The sequence below is a fragment of the Argopecten irradians genome, chromosome 7 (genome assembly GCF_041381155.1).
Source record: "Argopecten irradians isolate NY chromosome 7, Ai_NY, whole genome shotgun sequence".
NCBI classification, from domain to species: Eukaryota; Metazoa; Mollusca; class Bivalvia; order Pectinida; family Pectinidae; genus Argopecten; species Argopecten irradians.
In genome coordinates, this window is record NC_091140.1 from 10,066,232 (window position 1) to 10,089,601 (window position 23,370).

A 23,370-nucleotide genomic window follows, 5' to 3' on the forward strand; every position below is an offset into this window, starting at 1 on the left:
TCGTTATTTTCACAGAGATGATGACATTGCTTTGATCTAAGATATACAAGTTAAGCCATACCGTATAGTCGTTATTTTCACAGAGATGACATTGCTTTGATCTAAGATATATAAGTTAAGCCATACCGTATAGTTATTATTTTCACAGAGATGACATTGCTTTGACAGTTTGCTTTGATCTAAGATATAGAAGTTAAGCATACTGTATAGTTATTATTTTCACAGAGAAATTGCTTGACATCTAAGATATACAAGTTAAGCCGTACCGTATAGTCGTTATTTTCACAGAGATGACATTGCTTTGCACTAAGATATATAAGTTAAGCCTTACCGTATAGTAGTTATTTTCACAGAGATGACATTGCTTTGATCTAAGATATATAAGTTAAGCCATACCGTATAGTGTTAGTTATTTTCACAGAGATGACATTGCTTTGATCTAAGATATATAAGTTAAGCCATACCGTATAGTAGTTATTTTCACAGATATGACATTGCTTTGATCTAAGATATACAAGTTAAGCCATACCGTATAGTAGTTATTTTCACAGAGATGACATTGCTTTGCACTAAGATATATAAGTTAAGCCTTACCGTATAGTAGTTATTTTCACAGAGATGACATTGCTTTGCACTAAGATATATAAGTTAAGCCATACCATATAGTAGTTATTTTCACAGATATGACATTGCTTTGATCTAAGATATATAAGTTAAGTCATACCGTATAGTAGTTATTTTAACAGAGTTGACATTGCTTTGCACTAAGATATATAAGTTAAGCCATACCATATAGTAGTTATTTTCACAGAGATGACATTGCTTTGATCTAAGATATATAAGTTAAGCCATACCATATAGTAGTTATTTTCACAGAGATGACATTGCTTTGATCTAAGATATATAAGTTAAGCCTTACCGTATAGTAGTTATTTTAACAGAGATGACATTGCTTTGATCTAAGATATACAAGTTAAGCCATACCGTATAGTAGTTATTTTCACAGAGATGACATTGCTTTGATCTAAGATATACAAGTTAAGCCATACCGTATAGTAGTTATTTTCACAGAGATGACATTGCTTTGATCTAAGATATACAAGTTAAGCCATATCGTATAGTCGTTATTTTCACAGAGATGACATTGCTTTGATCTAAGATATATAAGTTAAGCCATACCGTATAGTAGTTATTTTCACAGAGATGACATTGCTTTGCACTAAGATATATAAGTTAAGCCTTACCGTATAGTAGTTATTTTCACAGAGATGACATTGCTTTGCACTAAGATATATAAGTTAAGCCATACCATATAGTAGTTATTTTCACAGATATGACATTGCTTTGATCTAAGATATACAAGTTAAGCCATACCGTATAGTTGTTATTTTCACAGAGATGACATTGCTTTGCACTAAGATATATAAGTTAAGCCATACGGTATAGTAGTTATTTTCACAGAGATGACATTGCTTTGATCTAAGATATAGAAGTTAAGCTGTTGAATTTAATAGCCCATATGAAGTGTTAAATAAACCTGAGATTTCCTTATGAATAGTTGTGTTATGGTCTTATTATAATTATAGAATACTTCTTGTTATCTCCCTTCCGAGAAGGTATTGATTGCGATATCATTGTTTTGGGATCGGATTGAAACTCGGATCTTTTTCTATGAAAAATGTAACATTATACTCACAAACAAATGACGTCACAATCAATACCTTCATGTAATTGTAGATAACTCTTTGATATGTAAAAAAAATCATTATATAACTGACATCATCCCATGTTTGTATTGTATTACAGTCGGCAGGAAGGAGGTTACAGATGGGGAAGTGACTATATTAGGGAGCGTAGCCCCGCCCGATCGGAGTCCGAATACAGCAGGTTGGTTAAAAATGTCTTATTTGGACTTTCTACCGTACAGTGCTGGGATTTCCATTAGAGATTTACATAATTTTCATCATATGAATTCTTATGATTAATGATCATATATAACCCTTGGCAAACCACGTTTTTAGCCCACCATCATCAGATGGTGGGCTATTCAAATCGCCTTTCGTCCGTGGTCCGTCGTCCGTCCGTCCTTCCGTCCGTCCGTCCGTCCTCCGTCCGTCCGTCCGTCCGTCCGTTAACAATTCTTGTTACCGCTATTTCTCTAAAAGTACTGAAGGGATCTTTCTCAAATTTCATATGTAGGTTCCCCTAGGACCCTAGTTGTGCATATTGTATTTTGGGACTGATCGGTCAACAAGATGGCCGCCAGGCAGCCATCTTGGATTTTGATAGTTAAAGTTTGTTACCGCTATTTCTCAGAAAGTACTGAAGGGATCTTTCTCAAATTTCATATGTAGGTTCCCCTAGGACCCTAGTTGTGCATATTGCATTTTGGGACTGATCGGTCAACAAGATGGCCGACCAGCCGCCATCTTGGATTTTGATAGTTAAAGTTTATTACCTCTATTTCTCAGAAAGCACTGAAGGGATCTTTCTCAAATTTCATATGTAGGTTCCTCTTGGACCCTAGTTCTGCATATTACATTTTGGGACTGATCGGTCAACAAGATGGCCGACAAGCAGCCATCTTGGATTTTGATAGTTAAAGTTTGTTACGGCTATTTCTCAGAAAGTATTGAAGGGATTGGTCTCAAATTTCATATGTAGGTTCCCCTTGGACCCTAGTAGTGCATATTGCATTTTGGGACTGATCAGTCAACAAGATGGCTGCCAGGTAGCCATCTTGGATTTTGATAGTTAAAGTTTGTTACCGCTATTTCTCAAAAAGCACTAAAGGGATCTTTCTCAAATTTCATATGTAGGTTCCCCTAGGACCCCAGTTGTGCATATTGCATTTTGGGACTGATCGGTCAACAAGATGGCCGCCAGGTAGCCATCTTGGATTTTGATAGTTAAAGTTTGTTACCGCTATTTCTCAGAAAAGCACTGAAGGGATCTTTCTCAAATTTCATATGTAGGTTCCCCTAGGACCCCAGTTGTGCATATTGCATTTTGGGACTGATCGGTCAACAAGATGGCCGACCGGTGGCCATCTTGGATTTTGATAGTTAAAGTTTGTTACCGCTATTTCTCAGAAAGTATTGAAGGGATTGTTCTCAAATATCATATGTAGGTTCCTCTAGGACCCTAGTTCTGCCTATTGCATTTTGCGACCACCATCTTGGATTTTGATAGTTTAAAGTTTGAAAAGCAGAAAAAAGAATTGTAAGTTTGAAAAGCAGAGAAAAGATCCCTCTTTCATTTGTCAGACATAGATCAATCTTTGGTGGGCGCCAAGATCCCTCTGGGATCTCTTGTTAATTGAGGTAGATATATTGTATTGGAAATGTCATTAGATTATTAATTGTTTGGGGTGTTTGGGTGTTTAGAAGTTTATATGTTTATGACTATTGTCATGATGAAAAAGAAAACCTGAGGCCTTTTGCTTGATTTCCTACAATGCTAACATTAATAGTATTCGTTTACTATAAATAGCCCCCGCAGTGAGCGAGACTATAGTTATAGTCGTGATCGCAGGCGTGACCGAAACAGGTTTGTCATCTTTACCTGTGGGTTTGGGAGATACTGGATTGCTTTTACAATTTCTGAAACAATTAGGCTTTCAAAGCATTTAATAACCTAAAAGAAATCAAACTTATTTTGCATATTTGAACCATTCAATTTCAAAGAGCTCTTCACAAATTAACTGACTGACATTTCAGGTATGTGTTAGGACTGTTAACGATTTGATGTCATAAATAAGATAAGACATTTGAAAATTTAGTTATGTTTTCCATATTTTCATTATTATTTTATGTGAATTTGATGATAACATCAACACTATATAATGTAGCTTTTACAGTATTTGCAAATATCAAATCAAATATTTAACATAATTAATGGCAAACACAAATGTCATTTTCATGTCCTACAGTGGGTATGTAGAAACCAATTGAAGACCATATCTTGAAGTTATATGAGAGAAATTGTGGAAGCAATCCACAGTTATAAATGGTTATGGGCAGTCTTTGCTTGTTGGCAGATTGGGAAATAAATACAGTTTCTAAACGTAAGAATTCATGTCATATTCAGTGACATTTCTTCTTTCAAGAATTGTATTTTGAAAATGGAATACTTGTTTGTCAGATGTAGGTTTTAAAATTGCAGGTATGTCATAAGCTCATATCTATATGTATGAATTGGTAGCATTAAAGTTGGGAGATAACTTATGTGAACCATTTCTAGATAACTCAAAGTTGTTACAGTAACCATAACGAATGTTGAAAATAGTGTCTAGATTAAAGTACTGGTAGTGCATGCAGCCTTTTTAGGTCATGGGTCAGGATGACCTATAGTCATGTTTCGTCCGTCGTCGTCCCGATTTGGCTGAAACTCGCATGAAATTATCCCGACATAGTCACGACAAAGTGTTGTTATTTTTCGGGGTGATCCAAAATCCAAGATGGCCGCCACAGCCGCCATCTTGAAAACACATTTTGAACTTTCAAGTTCTAACGGTGCGATTTGGCTGAAACTCGCATGAAATGATCCTAACATGGTCCTGACAAAATGTTGTTATTTTTCGGGTCGAACCAAAATCCAAGATGGCCGCCATCTTGAAAACGCATTTTGAACTTCTTCTCAAGTTCTACCAGTGCGATTTGGCTGAAAATCGCATGAAATGATCCTAACATGGTCCCAACAAAGTGATGTTATTTTTCGGGTAGAACCGAAATCCAAGATGGCCGCCACAGCGCCATCTTGAAAACACATTTTGAACTTCTTCTAAAGTTCTACTGGTGTGATTTGGCTGAAACTTGCATGAAATGATCCTAACATGGTCCCGACAAAGTGTTGTTATTTTTTGGGTCAATCTGAAATCCAAGATGGCTGCCACAGCCGCAATCTTGAAAACACATTTTGAACTTCTTCTAAAGTTCTACTGGTGTGATTTGGCTGAAACTTGCATGAAATGATCCTGACATGGTCCTGACAAAGTGTTGTTTTATCTCTGGTTGATCCCAAATCGAAGATTGCTACCATGACACTATATCCAATTAATTTCCTATATGATTATTGCCAAGGTAGTCAGATGACCGTTAAGGCCCTTGGGCCTCTTGTTCTCATTTAGAAGAAATCTTATTGATTTAATTCTTCTAATTACCTCACTTCCAAAATGCATCACTTTGTTGCCATTCACGAATTAAACTACATGTATTTACATTCTTAGCCTGAATGCTTGGGATTCCTGGTGGTAATTCAGACTGTTTATTTGTTGCTGTAACTGATTTCATATGGAGGTGTGGCATATACATGTAGACATCCTAGTTCCAGATATATGCTACTATTTAAGTTAATATTGAAATGCCAAACTATTATAATCTTGAAGCCAATGAAAATATTTTACTATTTGATATAGGCTGTCTATGCCTCTTTTAGACTAAGCTATTATCAATGGTTTTCAATTAAGAGAGATACCAGATCTTACTCCATGTAATAGATCCCATTTAACATGTTTAATACTTGACTGTGTAAAACTTTCTACTATATCACTGCTATGTCTGGTTTGACTATGAAAACTGTGACTGTGTTTTGTGCATAGGGATACATATTGGAGAGACAGAGACAGAGACAGCTACAGGGATAGAGACAGGTCAAGGTCACGTGAACGAGACAGACCTAGAGATCATCGCCATAGGGATGAAAAACACAGATCACGAAGGTATGTCATTGCTTTAATATTGATGTATGCATGATTGCATGTTACAGTAAAACATATTTAAAGCAAACATGTGTTTACAACATATCGATGGTATAATGTAGCAATATTCATTCCCTGTCAATGTGTTTATAATACGTGTATACTAACTATGCTTATAGTGAAATGATTTTGTCCAAGTATTTAATTGTCATTGGGTTTTACTGTATACCCCTCAAAATTTTGCTCATTTCAAATCCACATATACCTATGTATAAAATGGAAAGTATGATGACAAAGATAATTTGTATAGCTTGTCACGGTTAGTATCAAATTAACACTCCACAAAATTTCACAACTTTACTGCACAATACATTTAATACTAAATTCCTTTTCTCTTTATTAGGAAGCACAGAGATGATGAAGATTCTGATCACCACCGCTCTAAACATAAGAAAAGTAAGAAGTCAAAGAAAGATAAGGATGACGATGCATACGACCCGTCTAATCCGAGCCAGGAGGACATGGCTAAGGGAGACTAGACTAGTATTTGTTGCTGAGAAAAGGACATTTAGTTGTACTCTTCTTCGTTACATCATGGACATCTGTAACAGCATGGACTTATATTGTTGCTAACAACCGGATGTCATATTGTAGTCATTTTCATTACATCAGAAACTTGTGTTGTTGTGGCTTGATGGAGATCATGTTATTGTATATCTGTCTGAATAATATAAAAGACTTGTTTTGTTGCGAGAAGAGAAAAATGTATCATATATTCCTCCTTGAGTGATGGACTGTTATGTTCTTGACAAAAGAATGTTATATCTGCCTTTGTTACATGATAGTGCTGTCTGTAGCTTTATATTGAAATTCTTTTTCATCAAAGAGGAAATTAAATATACCAGAAATTGGTTCTCCTAAATATATAAATCATTTTATCTGTAACAATTCAGATTAACCTGTCTTGGAATATACTAGAAGCGAATTGTTTAGCAAGGTACATGTAGTGTAATATTTACTATGAGTATGGAAGGTGTTTCGGGGGAAATTGACTAATATTAGATCAAGGATCAAATTTAATGAAGTGTGATTTGAGTAAAATATTCTTAACTAAATAATGTTTCACAGTTTAAGAGAACTGCAAGTGTATGGCCTCTCAAAAAAGATAAAAGCTAAGAAAATATTCGACAATGATGTTTTAATCAATTATGTAGAGATTGAAGTGACAAAATAGTGACGACTGTAAGCAAGCATTTACAACAATGTCAAAAATAGCAACTTTAAATTGATACATATTAGTTTATTTGTTGTTGATCATCATACAAGACATCATTGTCATTAGCCATTGAATAAACACAAATGTCATATTATAGGAACTTCTTTGTTGTTTTTGTTAATTTAGAGAGTTGTACACTTCAACAATGCAAAAGGAGAAGGCAAACGACTTCTGAAGAAAGAACAAAAATGTTGAGACATTTCCTGTTGGTAGTGATCTTTATCTTAGTTATTTAAATCAAAACAATAAAAAGAAGACACTAGAATTCTGAATGTCTTGGTCACTTAAATATTGAATAAAATAATACGGTATCAGTAGGGAGTCCTCTGTAATCACTGGCAGGGGCCTAAACACAAATACAACCATTATACATCATGTCCGAGAACCCATGGAAAACATGTCATCATTGGAGCCCAGAGATAATCTAGTAGAGGTATAACTTCAAAACCAAATGTTTATGGTCATGAGATAAATCTTGCAGCATATTTATGGTCATGAGATAAACCTTGAAGCATATTTATGGTCATAAGATAAACCTTGCAGCATATTTATGATCATGAGATAAAGCTTGCAGCATTTTTATGTTTATATCGCCTAAAGTTGTAAATAGTGTTTGCAGCTCATGCTTATGGTTAAAGTTGGTAAAGTGTCATTTGGTACGGCATTTTAAGATTTTTTTAATTAAAAAAAAGAGAAATCTAACTATTTATCATTTGCAATTTAGTAACGGAACACAAAATGATAGTATGCATTTTCCCTACATCGTAAGTAAGTCATCGGAACCCCCGGAGTATCGAGGATGAGGAACTGCTAACGGAACGCCTTCCACTTTGACTTGGGACTCAAGACCTGATGTGATGGTGATGTCAAGATAGTTTTGTTTGTCTTGTCTACATAAAAATAGTGTAATATGTAAAATGTGCCATAATTTTGACTTGTTATTTTTACTTCATTAAACTATTGAAAAACATAGGTTTGATGAATTAAGCTGTGATTTCAACTATTCCATTCAAATGGACAGACAAAAATGTACGATGCCTTATAAACATTGGTATAAACATAAACACAGGATTGTTGCACTATAAAATTCTAATTTTTTATGCCTGATGTATGTTTAGATGGAAACATACCTGCAGAAATCACTTAACAATAATGTAATTCTCAAAATGTTCGTAATTTTGATGGTGAATACTGTAACATATCAAAAGCTCTTCTTGATTTGCTAGTATGAAAAATATGGCACATATAATATAACTTCATAACGAATAATTGTGTTTTAGATGAAGTTTCGTTATGGCTGATGGTGAAGATGCTTTTACTATGACAAAAAGCAGAACAAATTATAGACCATACAACTTTACTAACTCGTAATTATGTTTTATTGAGTTTTTGTGGCGAGTGATGGTGAGGAGTTACCGTGATTTCTGTGGGTAAAAACATATTTTCCAAATGTCCCCACTAATGTTGTCTAGATCTTTCTGCATTGTTTCACAATACCTTTTAAGATTATTACCAAGTGTGCTACATATATATATATCGTCAGCTCAAACTACATGTACATGTACGGCCGAGGACTGTCCTGGACACACCTGATTGGACTGGTGCATTAACGAAGGAACTATAATCTCATACAGCTAGAATTACTGCCGGAATACGAAAGCTAAGTATTATAAGTATTTTTCATTCTATCCGAGGGTCATAAAATGTTGTAAAACCCGAGGCTAACTCGCAACTTGCCTCTCTAAACGCGCACCATTGGCTGTGTGCTAGAACATCCAATGTATTTTACACAGCAATGCATGTCAAAAATATGACAACCATTGCTTAATTATAATTGGTGTGATAGGTATGAACAATCATTTTAAGGAAGAAAAACCGGTATTTTCATAATTTCAACATGTCCAGTTTGTCGAAATTGCCTGGTTAATGTTTGGGTATGTACGTGTTGCCATATATAATAAATACACAACAGAAATAATACTTAAATTATGAGTTGAAAGAAATGCTTGCATGCTTCATTTTTCCATCCAATCTATTTTAGCTAATGGAAATTGAAGTTTCTTACTGTATTGTACGTATTGTATAAGAATACATTATTTTATTAAAATAAAAAAAACTTCCCTGGACACGTCATATTTTACTGTATATTTCATGCATTTCAGAAAATATGGGTTCATTTTTTTCTAATAAATTGTCCTTCAATTTCGTGTGAAGGTGGAAAAATATTTGCAAATTCTGTAGAAAAAATTTATAGATCTACTGTTTTTATACATTAACTTATGTTATGCCTCACCGCCGACAGAGCATAAATGATATTCATTATTTGAACAATAATTGGTGTTTAATCGTGTAGATATATGTCTAATTAACGCAAAAAAATAATATAAAATAATCTATTTTACCTTTGGTGCATGCGCAATCAGTACATCATTCCATATAACATATAGTTCCAGGGATTTTTTTCGGGATGCAATTAATTATTTTTGATATTTTTAACTTGAAATAAAATTAGAAGCTCAAACTTTTCAACGATGGTAATGGTGTAAAGTAAGTAACTTTTGTAACTGAAGAAAAAGACTAAATCGTCTGCTGCTGTTTTTGATAGTGAATAAATATCATTTGTCAGCGGTGGAGCATCTTTAATTATATATAGGCCTATTTCGATATTTGTATAAAAGTACGAACACGTCAAAAATCTTACAAAAAACTAAATATAGGAGAAATACAAAATGTATTTCAAATCTGAAGAAAATATTACTACAAACTTCTGAATTCTAAGAATATGATATTAAAATTTGTCATGAATTTATACAGTAAGGTTACAGTACACTGTTAAGTTTTAATGTTAGAAGTAATCTATGATGTGTCTAAGAGCAGTTGTCCGCTGTCTGATATCATTGAATCACGTTTTAATTTGATACACTTTTCGTCACTTCATATCGGTACCACGTGTTTCTGTTTTGCCATGTGGGTGATGATGACGTCACATTGTTTTGAAAAATAGTGTTGTTAGGGTCATCGCGGTTTTCTTACGGTACTTTTGATTGGCCACTTAAGACAGGAAGTCAATTCAATGGGCCAATCAGTTTTGTGATTTCTGCTGTCGTTGGGACAGATTCAACACACGTTGGGACCGGTCGGACGTATCTACCGTTTCTGATAAAATTACAGACTTAATATTTTAAGGGAAGGTATGTATAAGTAATAATTCAGTGATAATTAAGTACAAATATTTCTATTGTGCTATTTGACGGCGTTTAGAACGTGGAGATACTCGTCAAAGTTCAGTGACTTGACATTTTGTGTGATCCCACACTGCTTGACATTTTGACAGATCTACTGCTATTCGTACTTTTGTCTGAAGACTCAGAACCATTAGCATCGTAAACTCGATCATTGTCTCTGAAATATCATGATTTTAATTGAATTTATGTAAATGTGATGTTCTATACATCCTTAAGGGGAGATAACTACAGTAGCTAGAAACCGAAATAATTAGCTATTTGTGTGGTATTGTGCTAGTAGCTTCAAACACTGCCCGATTTATAAATATCGATGAATTTAAGACTAGTCTTAATTCAATATAATCGGTTATCAGCCCATTTATTTAGGTTCTGATATTACAAAATTATCATAAAAAATATCCCTGGTATTTGATGCATATGAGTATGACTCACCCAACTTGCTACTGTTTCAGTACATACATATTTGCAGAGTAAATGAATAATATTTGTTGAGGTACAGCTGTACCTTGTCACTGATGATGGCTCATGTTAAGTAAAAAAAATGTAATAGTCAAAAACTTTTATATTTACTCCAAGTATGATTTTTATCAGATTTTGATCTGTTAATTTATGTTACAGGTTGTTATCAAAAATCAAGATGAATGCTGGTATAGAAAATGCAATGGAGCAGCAACTGCTTCATGCTGCTAATGTGATGGAGCAGCAAGTTGATGCTGAAATTCAAAAGATGGAACAGATGGATGATGATGATTTTGAATCCCTTCGTAGAAAGAGAATGGACACTATAAAGAAAGCACAAGCACAAAAGCAGGACTGGCTAGCAACAGGTCATGGCAAATACTATGAAATTGCCAATGAAAAAGAGTTCTTTGACGAATGCAAAAAGAGCAAACAAGTTGTCTGCCATTTCTACAGAGACAGTACATTCAGATGTAAAATTATTGACAAGCACCTTGCCATTTTAGCCCCAAAGCACTTAGAAACAAAGTTCATCAAGATTAATGTTGAAAAGTGCCCTTTCTTGGTAGAACGTCTCAGAATTGTTGTTTTGCCGACCTTATGTATTGCTAAAGATGGCAAGACCACAGATTACATTGTAGGATTTGATGACCTCGGAGGCAAAGATGACTTTCCGACAGAAATGATTGAATGGCGTTTGGGTGTGGCCACCATCATCAACTACAGTGGTGATCTGTTGACCCCACCAGGAGGTAAACCAACAAAGAAGCCTGGTATACTAGGACATCAGAAGAAAATTATCCGTGGTGGTGATGCTGGTGACAGCAGTGATGAAGATGACTGGTAGATCAACAAAGACATTGCCCAAAGTTTTAATCAATTAGTGTCTATCATATTGAATTCAATTGGTCAGACTCGGTCAATACATCAGGTCACATCTCTTAATGAGGATGACCTATAATTTTGGATTTTTGTGTCAAGATCCTTTTGATTCAAATTATGACCTTATGCTATTTATTGTAAAAAATGTTTATTATTTATGTACCAAAATGAGTCTGAATGGAAAATATCTTATTATTTGAAGCAAGCAAAACAGAACTATCTAATTTTTAATCTAAAAAAATAGCGTTCTCGACAACTATACACAAAAGCAATGTGTTCTGGAGTTATCCCCTTTTTTTATTAATTCTACATCATTGACCTAAATTTTACCCCTCATCATCAAACATTTAAATAACTTGTAAGCATTCATTACAGTGCAAACAAGTGTTACAGCTTTTCATGATAAAAGATAATAAATTCTGCATCTATTTGTATCTTTTCTGAATTGTTATGATTAACGAATTTATCCAAAGTGACTTCAAATACCATTTTAGATAAACAGCTTACACTGGCCAAAGCTATGTGTTTGGCAATTTTACAACAACATAGTTTGATTAAAGATGCTCCACAGTACCACCGACAAAACATAAACGATACTCATCATTTTAAAGGGACAATTTAGTCTAAGAGAACATTAAAGTGAATAGTCGGGCAAAGAAAACCAGTCTAAATGCGTTCATTGGCCTTCCAAAAGTTCTCACATATTAATACGACGGTCAAGTTCTGCTTAGTTTCCCAGTTCTGACCATTAAAGTAAAGAAAAGTTGAAAGCATTGAAAGTGAGGCTGCGTGGAAATGTAACCATGGACATTGTGAGCTGGGAGTACGTTTTAGAATTTCCATACTTTAAATTAATTTCTTCGTACGCAGACAGATTTTGACGAGAGATTTTATTTTTCCATTTCATAAGAAGTTATACTGGATACATTCACACCATTTATACCGACTTAAGCCATCCTTGCCCGACTGCTCACTTTAAAATTAGTACATATATCGGGAAAAAAACAGTTGTTATGGAAATTAGATCTGTCGGTTTTACTGTGATATGCCGGAAAAGCCCATGGTTGTGACATGTGTTTATATAGATCTATATGTTCAAACTCGCTCGCTGTCCGCCATTACACATTGTGGTCGAACTTCTTGTATGCCGAACCCTGTCCCTTGCTCGTAGAGTAATGCAACTTTTGTCTAGAACTGCTCAAATCGCTCTGACAGTAGTTTGTTTACCTTATTAGATGAATTGTCTTGCCTAAAAATCATTTTATCACCGTGTCAGTGGTTATGTAGTTTATTTGTTTAACGTGCGTGACTTTGGCTCGGGTATGGGTACAGCGTCTGTATGTACCTGCTTAATCGTATTGATCAACGATTTGATATTTCAACGATATTAATTAAAATACTTAACAATGTCGTGGAATTTGTCAATGTTTTACGTTATATGTTTCATAAGAAATGTAGAACAATACATTTATGCTATATTTTGCTTCTTAGTCATGTAAAAAAAATTAGTCTGAGTGAATTGTCCCTTTAACAATAATTGGTGTTTAGTCATGTATATATATGCCTAACTAACACCAACCAAAAAAAAAAAATCATTTTGCTTTTGATGCATGCACATTCAGTACTTCATTCCATAGGGCATAGTGCCACAGAATTTTTTCGGTATGCAATGAATTATTTTTTAATATTTTCATCTTTAATTGAATTAGAAGCTCAAACTTTTCAATGGTGATAATGGTGTAAAATAATAACTTTTGTAACTGAGGAACAATACTATTTCGTCTACACATGATTTTACTAGAGAAAATAATACGGCCAGTATAAACTTAATGTGTTTTATTTTCTGCTGAAAAGTGAGAGTTATTGAGTGAATGTGAGTGATCTGCCATAACAAATAATTAAATGTGTAACTCAGAAGTATCCTTCCTTATCATCATTCAGCTGTATTTAAATTTTCCCACGAAACTTTGTGCATAGTTTTATGTACTTATTTCATTTATTGTCATTGTCATCCAGACAGTTCAGCTGTATGATAACTTGCATGAATTCACTGAACATCAGACAAACTTTGGTCATGCATTTGGATGTCCTTTGCAGATTTAATTTGCCGTACACCAAATAAGCAACTGACTTTCTCTGTAATCAGTAATATGACTGGTTTTACTATGATGTTTTTTTGTGTTTTTACACACAAGATATTTCATGTGGATAAAAATTCAGAAATACAACATAATGTGTTTGAATCATTGTGTTTTAGTTATGGAAAACAATCTTTGGTAAGGTTTTATTTATATACTATAACTAAAGCCTGAAATACAAATTCTAAATTATATACTAGAAATATTCAGCAATATCATACAGAATATCACTGGGGAACCAGATTAGGGTTACTGTAGATACCCAGATCCAAATCCAACATGGCGACAGTACAAAAATGCAAGGAAATTGTTCTGTCTGTTCACAAAATAGATGGGTATCTTTCTGGCTTCGATTGTGACTTGTAACAATATTAGCATTTGAACTTTTGAAGCATGACTACGTGAGTGAATATAGGAGATACTCAAAGACAAGTACCGGTAGATAGATTTTGATCTACACTTTCTGTGTTTGCTGGTATTCATTCTGAGGATAATGATGATAAATAGTTTTTCTTTTGTGGCAAAAACAAAAAATCAGGGTTCATAAATTTGCTATTTATGTATGGAAAAGCAAAGATGACAATTGGAAGGAAGGTTGATATTTTGTGTATAGCTGTATATGTATATTGTTACTTGACATAAACTGTACCAACAAATTACACTCCATGAATAGGTTGTTGGACACCTATGAACAGAACTTTCTTCTTTTGACGTTGTGGTGAAATTCTCTATAATTACCAGGTAATTCAAACTCCCCCATCTGCATTCAGTATAGTCATCATGCTCCGTCCGTCGTCGTCCGCCGTGCATAAACTTTTCATTCAAACAACTTCTTCTCAATAACCAGAAGTAGCTTTCTGGGATGAAGGGCTACCAAGTTTTTTGAAATGAATGACCTTGACTTTCATTCAAGGTCACAGGGGTCAAAAAGGCTAAAATCTTTAAACAACTTCTTCTCAAGAACCAGAAGGCCCAGGGTACTCATATTTGGCCTGTAAGTTGCTGGGATGAAGGGCTACCAAGTCTCTTCAAATGAATGACCTTGACCTTCATTCAAGGTCACAGGGGTCAAAAAGGCTAACATTTTTAAACGACTTCTTCTCAAGAACCAGAAGGCCCAGGGTACTCATATTTGGCCTGTAGGTTGCTGGGATGAAGGGCTACCAAGTCTCTTCAAATGAATGACCTTGACCTTCATTCAAGGTCACAGGGGTCAAAAAGGCTAAAATCTTTAAATGACTTCTTCTCAAGAACCAGAAGGCCCAGGGTACTCATATTTGGCCTGTAGGTTGCTTGGATGAAGGGCTACCAAGTTTCTTCAAATGAATGACCTTGACCTTCATTCAAGGTCACAGGGGTCAAAAACGCTAAAAAATCTTTTAACGACTTCTTCTCAAGAACCAGAAGGCCCAGGGTACTCCTATTTGGCCTGTAGGTTGCTGAGATGAAGGGCTACCAAGTTTGTTCAAATGAATGACCTTGACCTTCATTCAAGGTCATAGGGGTCAAAAACGCTAAGATATGTTTTTATTGAAACAATAAAAGAAGGCAACTGGCCATGGGATGCACCCACACCCCTAGTCCGCTAAGGTTTAGCGGACTACCAGACCCCTAGAAGCTCTCAAAAAACTCTCAAAAAAATGTAATGAGGACCCCTTTTGCTATACATTTCCATTTTTTTTCATACATTTTCTATCGCATTTGGTTCTCCCTTCGGTTTGATTTTCCATTTTTTTTCTTTACACACATTTTCTTAGGACAAATAAAAGTCTCCTATAGAAGCATTCAAAGTCAGTAGTGATGGTGAATACCTAAACTACTTTCACTTGTAACTGGCGTTTTGAAAGTACACACACATTTGTGCATTGATAGTCGGATTTAATACCAGACTTAAATGCTGATTCAAAAATGTGTAATATATCTGTTAAAAACTGAAGAACGAAGGGCATGACATACATTATGTATAGTCAACCAGCGAAGACCCATGGCCAACTACGTTTCCTTCCACCCTCTCCCCATTTTCTTTTATTGCTAAGAATATCGAGATATAACATGCCAATATTGAATATTAATGACAATCGGAATTATCTAGCTGATATACAATATATATAAGCTTGGGAGTTTACTGGTTTTTTGAGTTTTTGTTTTTTTGAGGAAAAAGTAAATACTTGAAGGGATTTACATTGTACCCTTTAAAATAAGCGATTGGGATAAAACCTAACTTATACGAAAAAATATAATTATTCCATTGCGCCTGGATACAAGTAGATAATCTATGTCAATGCATGTACATGTACGCACATTTAGAGTATAAAATGATAACGTTAATATGATAATGGAGCTTTCTGTCACTAAGCTTATGTATCTAATTCCTTATTCTTTTCCCTTTTCCCTTCTCCTTTTTTCCCTTTCTCCCTTCTTTTCCTTCCTTCCCCTCTCTCTCCTATTTTAGGGGTGGGTGGCGTACGCCTGGTCGGCTGGTCCACCCCCCTCCCCCCCTGCCTGTAATTATAAGCGCCATCGGACGCCCTCCCTTTATTTCCGCGTTTAGGCTTAATTAACTAAAAGTATTAGCTTCCCAAAAAGCTATAGGTGGGCTACGGGGAAGCTTAACTCTTTGATTGGACAGAATATGGAAATTAAACAATGATATGACGATATTGTTTAGCAATTTTAATTGTTCTGTTGAAAGCCATTTTATAATTTGTGAGCTTGTGTTATAGTGCAAGGTAGCCCGGTCTAGCTAGTGCAGACGAACAGTTTTAATAATACTTTTGCTTCCAACAAATTAAAAAGGGTTTTATGCAGAGATTGCTAAGCTCAGAGAAAAGGCAAAGAAAATATTGAACTTAATCTTATATGTTTCTATGTTTTTCTATGGTCCGTTTTCATTCCGCTTTTAATATGTACTGTCATCCAGCGTTTTAGTATGTTCAGTTGTCTGATTATTAATGTTACACGATGGTGATCTAAATCAAGGATTTATAAGTGAGAAGGATTCGTGACTGTCTCTTTACATTGCTAAACACCACGCGAGACGCCTACAAATGTATGAACCGGGAATAAAAACCGTTTTTCTCAACAAATACTTGTCTTATCGAGTCAAACGAAACACCATTGTAAAGTTTATTAAATTTCACGACATTTATTACTTGCTTTAAAGACGGAATATTTAGAGAATATGTCTTAAATTTTTGTTAAAAAAATCGACAGCTCATGAAATGACGGCCCCGCTTCAGAAAGTAAGACAGTTACCCTCGCTCCCGCAAGCTACATCAAAGGCTACGCCGGCGGATATCAAAGGAAAATCATTCGTCGCCCAACGTCACGGTCAGTGCACAAACACAAAAGCGCCTGCCTTGGACTTCCCCAAAACCCAGTGTGACTTATCCTTCTCATATACGTCCTTGTCTAAATTAAATAAGAAATATAAAAGTAATGTCTCGAACATGGTACTTCTATATATGTTCCATCTGTAAATGGAACCAGATTTAATTAAATGCCCGATTGCAAGCGCACATGTGACCATGCTTTATCAGGAAGATGGCGTCCGAATTCGGACAGATTAAAGTCTGTTTCCGTAATTCGTTTTAATATTACTTCAACAGATCTAGACAGTGCTTGTAACACACCGAACATCCTTCTGATTCAAGCGTTCTTGCTACATGGCTATCCTGCAAGATGGCGTGATTTGCATCCGATTCTAACTACTAGTTACGCCTCAAGCGACGTAGCAACAAGCGGCGTAGCAAAAAGCGTTGTCCAGCGCTCGCGAACGCCATGTCATGATATTCTCGGAAGCGACATTGATCATGAGCGACATGCTATTGTAAGAGTGTGTTATGGGATCCCAGAACTGTGTCAGCTCCAAAGCTGCGTGAAACGTGTGGATTACTGATTGGTCAATAAAATAAGAATGCTAATACGTCATTGAAACGTGCTGACATGCGGATTATTATACACCGAAAATGAAAGTAAACTAAGTGATAGCAAAAATGGCGGAAAAACCGTTTTTCTCAACAAATACTTGTCTTATCGATCAAACGAAACACCATTGTAAAGTTTATTAAATTTCACGACATTTATTACTTGCTTTAAAGACGGAATATTTAGAGAATATGTCTTAAATTTTTGTTAAAAAAATCGACAGCTCATGAAATGCTTCAGAAAGTAAGACAGTTACCCTCGCTCCCGCAAGCTACATCAAAGGCTACGCCGGCGGATATCAAAGGAAAATCATTCGTCGCCCAACGTCACGGTGTGCACAAACACAAAAGCGCCTGCCTTGGACTTCCCCAAAACCCAGTGTATATACGTCCTTGTCTAAATTAAATAAGAAATATAAAAGTAATGTCTCGAACATGGTACTTCTATATATGTTCCATCTGTAAATGGAACCAGAATTTAATTAAATGCCCGATTGCAAGCGCACATGTGACCATGCTTTATCAGGAAGATGGCGTCCGAATTCGGACAGATTAAAGTCTGTTTCCGTAATTCGTTTTAATATTACTTCAACAGATCTAGACAGTGCTTGTAACACACCGAACATCCTTCTGATTCAAGCGTTCTTGCTACATGGCTATCCTGCAAGATGGCGTGATTTGCATCCGATTCTAACTACTAGTTACGCCTCAAGCGACGTAGCAACAAGCGGCGTAGCAAAAAGCGTTGTCCAGCGCTCGCGAACGCCATGTCATGATATTCTCGGAAGCGACATTGATCATGAGCGACATGCTATTGTAAGAGTGTGTTGTAGGATCCCAGAATTGTGTCAGCTCCAAAGCTGCGTGAAACGTGTGGATTACTGATTGGTCAATAAAATAAGAATGCTAATACGTCATTGAAACGTGCTGACATGCGGATTATTATACACCGAAAATGAAAGTAAACTAAGTGATAGCAAAAATGGCGACGGCCGATGAATTGCCGCATACACAGAATGTTATGGACGACATGATCAACTCTGATAAAGTCAAAGTTGAGGTGTTTTCGGGTGATAACGATTCTGGAGATGATGATAGGGAATCGGACATTGAAATCCCGGACATATATAATTCTGATGCCGAGGAATCGGGAGGTGAATCTGACGACGAGCCCGCCATGATTTTCAACGACGATGACTGGTATAGTGATTTACACAATGTTATTGTCCGCCCATTTATGCAGCCTACCGGCCCTGTATTGCCCGAAAATTTTGATACTGAAACCGCAACTGCTAAGGATTACTTTGACCTTGTGTTTAAACCGGAAATTATGCCTAAAATTGTTGAAAGTACGAACGGTTATGCAGAATGGAGAAGCCGTCAAAATGATAGACAGGACCAGGCCTGGTATGAGATCACCGAAAATGAACTTAACGCTTACCTAGGAATAAACATTTTTATGGGTATAAATCAACTTCCCTTCTACAAGGATTACTGGTCAAAAGATCAATTTATTGGAAATGAAGGAATTAAATCAGTTATGACTGTTAACCGTTATGAAAAAGTTACTAAATATTTCCATGTAAATGACAGAAATCATGAAGATGTGAATGACAAATTAAACAAGGTGAGACCAGTTATTGATATGGCCAATGAAAGTTTCAAATCATCGTATAAGCCAAGCAAAAATGTTTCAGTAGATGAGACGATGATCAAGTGGACTGGGCGACTATCTCACAAACAATATCTTCCTGCAAAGCCAATCAAGCGGGGGATAAAGGTGTGGATGCAGTGCGATGCTGATACAGCATACCTGAACGAGTTTGACATTTTATCTTGGTAGAAATACTGAATGCTCGCAGCATGGTTTGGGATATGATGTAGTCTCAAAACTTACTGAATCTTTGGAAAACAAAAATCATTGGGTGTTTTTTGATAACTATTTCACAAGTGTACAACTAGTTACTGATTTACTTGCAAAGAAAATTTACTCGTGTGGCACAATACGAATAAACAGACGGGGATTCCCAAATGACCTGAAAAAACTTAAGATGAAAAGGGGAGAATCTCAGGTGCGTCAGCTGGGCAATTTAACTGCAGCAGTATGGCAAGGTAAAAAGCCAGTAGCTTTTCTCAGCACACTGAGTAATCCGCTTGAAAATGTGGATGTAAACAGACGACAAGGACAACAGAATTTGCTCATGACACAACCTCACTCGGCACACGTTTACAAACAGAAAATAAATGGTGTCGAACGACATGATCAACTGCGTACTACCTACCCTCTTGGAAGAGACAGTAAGAAAGCCTGGAAATACATCTTCTGGTTTATTATGAACTGTGCTATTGTGAATGCCTTTATCATGTTTAATCTTGTGTCAAAACGCCAAAACTCTAAGAAACGGTTCACACACCTGGACTTTCGGTGTGAGCTTGCTCACCAGCTAATAGCTGGCTTCAGTGGAAGGAAGAGAAAGGCTAGAGAGCTGGTTAAACAGGTGCAAAATGTTGAGAACTATCCTGGACATGAATCAGTGAAGTTTGGATGCAAAAGGAGATGTAGAGTACATCTGAGTAGGAAAGAGCGGAGAGAAACATACTTTGGTTGCAGAGTGTGTAACGTCCATTTATGTAAAGAAGGCTGCCACTTTCTTTACCATTCTCACAGCTAAAAAGGTGAACAATATAATTTTATAATAAATATGTTGGTTCCTTTGACTAATTATGAAAAAATCAGAAATAAGAAACACTTTATTTTGTGTAAGTAGTTGTTTTATTTCTTATTCAATATTCAATATAGAAATTTGCCTGAAAATCAAACAAAACAATTATAAAATTCATACCATATTGAAGATGAAGTCTTAATGATTTCAAAAATATATACAAGTACATGTATGTATGACTTTAATATTAAAAAATGTCAGTACAATAATTTCAAATCATTAAGAGAAACAATTGACCATAATCATAAACTGCCTGAGGAAATAACAACATCAAACAGTTGTATGTGTCGGAGTGTATGCTGCCTAGCAACAATGTTCGCTGCAGCAGTAAATGTATACATTGTTGCAATAAATGTCTGTGTGGTAAAGAGCTGAGAGGACCCTTTGTTAATAATGCTCATGGTGGTCATATTGTCTGTTGACACAATCACAGTTTTATTACACCACCAATATTGCAAGCCGTTTGGGTTTTTACCTATTGAAATGAAGATATTTCTATTTAATTAAAAATATCTCTATTTAAAATGAAGATATCTCTATTCAATTAAAGACATCTGTAATTTAAATTAAATCGAGGATTTTACCAATAGGTGTTAAAGACCTCCTTTTCCAAATCTCAATTAGTGATTTGAGTTTTATTAGTTTTTTGTCATAATTAAGTCTAGAAATCTCATGAAGATTTACACTAAATTCTATTCCTAATAGTGTGAATTTCTCCTTCCCCCACTGTAAATTTAGCTCAGGTAAATAACAGTCTTGACTGTACCTTTTGCTCCCAATCTAAACTACCTGAGTTTTTAGGTCATCTGACCGAAGGTCAGGATGGCCTATTGTCATCGCGTTTCGTCCGTCTTCGTGCGCCGTGCGTAAGACTATTTATACAAAAGCCTACTCCTCCTTCATTCTTTGATGGATTTCATCCATATTTGGTTTGAAACATCATTAGGGAAGGACAATCATATTTTATATAAATGAGCCTGGTCTGACCCCTAGGGGCTGAGAGGTGGGGCACCAAAAGGGCAAATTTTCTTATTTTAAGCTTTAAAATCCTACTCCTCCTTCATCCTTGGATGGATTTCATCCATATTTGGTGTGAAACTTCATTAGGGAAGGACAATCATATTTTATATAAATGAACTTGGTCCGACCCCTAGGGTCAGAGGGGCAGGGCCTCAAAAGGGCAAATTTTCTTAATTTTAGCTTTTAAATCCTACTCCTCCTTCATCCTTGGATGGATTTCATCCATATTTGGTGTGAAACTTCATTAGGGAAGGACAATCATATTTTATATAAATGAGCCTGGTCCGACCCCTAGGGTCAGAGGGGCGGGGCCCCAAAAGGGCAAATTTTCTTAATTTTAGCTTTAAAATCCTACTCCTCCTTCATCCTTGGATGGATTTCATCCATATTTGGTTTGAAACATCATTGGGGAAGGACATTCATATTTTATATAAATGAGCCTGGTCCGACCCCTAGGGGCTGAGGGGTGGGGCCCCAAAAGGGCAAATTTTCTTATTTTAGCTTTAAAATCCTACTCCTCCTTCATCCTTGGATGGATTTCATCCATATTTGGTGTGAAACTTCATTAGGGAAGGACAATCATATTTTTTATAAATGAGCCTGGTCCGACCCCTAGGGTCAGAGGGGCGGGGCCCCAAAAGGGCAAATTTTCTTATTTTAGCTTTAAATTCCTACTCCTCCTTCATCCTTAATGGATTTCATTCATATTTAGTGTGAAACATCATTAGGTAAGGACATTCATATTTTATATATTTGAGATAGGTCTGACCCCTAGGGGCTGAGGGATGGGGCCCCAAAAGGGCAAATTATCTTATTTTAAGCTTTAAAATTCTACTCCTCCTTCATCCTTGGATGGATTTCATTTATATTTGGTGTTAAACATCATTGGGGAAGGACAATCATATTTTATATAAATGAGCCTGGTCCGACCCCTAGGGGCTGAGGGGTGGGGCCCCAAAAGGGCAAATTTTCTTAATTTTAGCTGGCCCACTTCCTGTTTTAAAGTTTCACTCTCTGATCTCGATGAAAATTGGTCTATAGGGGTTTTAATTGATGCCGAACAACGTGCAAACATTTTCGTAAAGATTATTGTATTCCAAGATGGCCGCTGGCCCACTTCCTGTTTTAAGGTTTCAGTCTCTGATCTTAATGAAAATTGGTCTATAGGGGTTTTAATTGATGCCGAACAACATGCAAACATTTATGTAAAAATTTTGGTATTTCAAGATGGCTGCTGGTCCACTTCCAGTGTTCGGGTTCATTTCAGATCTCAATGAAAATTGGTCTAAAGGGGTTTTAATTGATTCAGAAGGGGGAACTTTAGGTGAGGACAATCATATTTTATAAAGGACCAGGCTAAGACCCATGGGGATAGTACGGCGGAGGTCCAAACTGGGAGCTTAGCTGAAATTTGGCTTTAAAATCTGACTCCTTATATTAATCCTTGAATGGGTTACAACCATATATGGATGAAGGGCAACCAAGTTTGTTCAACAAATGACATTTACCTATTTCAGAAACTTACATATTCAACTAAGGAGTTCCTTGTATTATTTATATTAATTGTTAACCACTACTTTATACTGTGACTTTGTTGTTTTGTGCCATGAGTCAGATGACTGTAAAGGCCCATGGGCCTCTTGTTTCTTCATTCATCTTTAATCCTGAAATTATTGCGAATTCTTTCAGTTCACGAACTGATTCCTTAAGTGACCTCTCATTTCCATCTAGTATAAGTGATGTATCGTCAGCGTATTGTGATAATAAAATAGGACAGTTTTCAATATTCATACCCTTTATATTTTCATCATTTCTTAATTTTGTGGCTAGTACTTCTGCACAGAGAATAAATAGGTATGGTGCCAATGGGTCCCCCTGTCTACAGCCCCTCTTAATGTCAAAAAATGAAGATAAGTTACCCCCCCCCCCCCCCCCTGATTTATTGTAGGGTAGCAAACCAGAGAAGAACAGCCTGGCCATGGTCTATATTTTTATTAAGTGGG

The 23,370-nt window shown here is 35.9% G+C and overlaps 4 protein-coding genes across 6 annotated transcripts in view; all 4 read left to right on the plus strand.

The window, feature by feature from the left end:
• Nucleotides 1-7,068, plus strand: part of LOC138327509 (pre-mRNA 3'-end-processing factor FIP1-like) — a 33,094-nt gene extending 26,026 nt beyond the window's left edge. For 2 of the 3 annotated variants that reach the window (XM_069273661.1, XM_069273662.1), the window contains exons 14-17: nucleotides 1,807-1,887; nucleotides 3,493-3,549; nucleotides 5,600-5,719; nucleotides 6,102-7,068. In XM_069273661.1, the coding sequence (XP_069129762.1) occupies nucleotides 1,807-1,887; nucleotides 3,493-3,549; nucleotides 5,600-5,719; nucleotides 6,102-6,237 (394 nt within the window). In that variant the 3' untranslated portion in view covers nucleotides 6,238-7,068. The remainder of the gene's footprint in view (nucleotides 1-1,806; nucleotides 1,888-3,492; nucleotides 3,550-5,599; nucleotides 5,720-6,101) is intronic. The other variant, XM_069273663.1, reaches the window with a different exon arrangement.
• A 2,967-nt stretch (nucleotides 7,069-10,035) lies between these two features.
• LOC138327512 (thioredoxin domain-containing protein 9-like) lies at nucleotides 10,036-12,981 on the plus strand. The gene is made up of 2 exons (XM_069273671.1): nucleotides 10,036-10,165; nucleotides 10,838-12,981. The coding sequence occupies exon 2, from the start codon at nucleotides 10,857-10,859 to the stop codon at nucleotides 11,523-11,525; it is 669 nt and encodes a 222-aa protein (XP_069129772.1). The 5' UTR covers nucleotides 10,036-10,165; nucleotides 10,838-10,856; the 3' UTR covers nucleotides 11,526-12,981.
• Nucleotides 12,982-18,606: 5,625 nt separating this feature from the next.
• Nucleotides 18,607-19,467, plus strand: LOC138326893 (piggyBac transposable element-derived protein 4-like). The gene has a single exon (XM_069272875.1). The coding sequence runs from the start codon at nucleotides 18,607-18,609 to the stop codon at nucleotides 19,465-19,467; it is 861 nt and encodes a 286-aa protein (XP_069128976.1).
• Nucleotides 19,468-19,675: 208 nt separating this feature from the next.
• Nucleotides 19,676-20,296, plus strand: LOC138326894 (piggyBac transposable element-derived protein 4-like). Its single transcript, XM_069272876.1, has one exon. It carries the CDS (start codon nucleotides 19,676-19,678, stop codon nucleotides 20,294-20,296), a length of 621 nt encoding a protein of 206 aa, XP_069128977.1.
• Nucleotides 20,297-23,370: the final 3,074 nt, after the last annotated feature.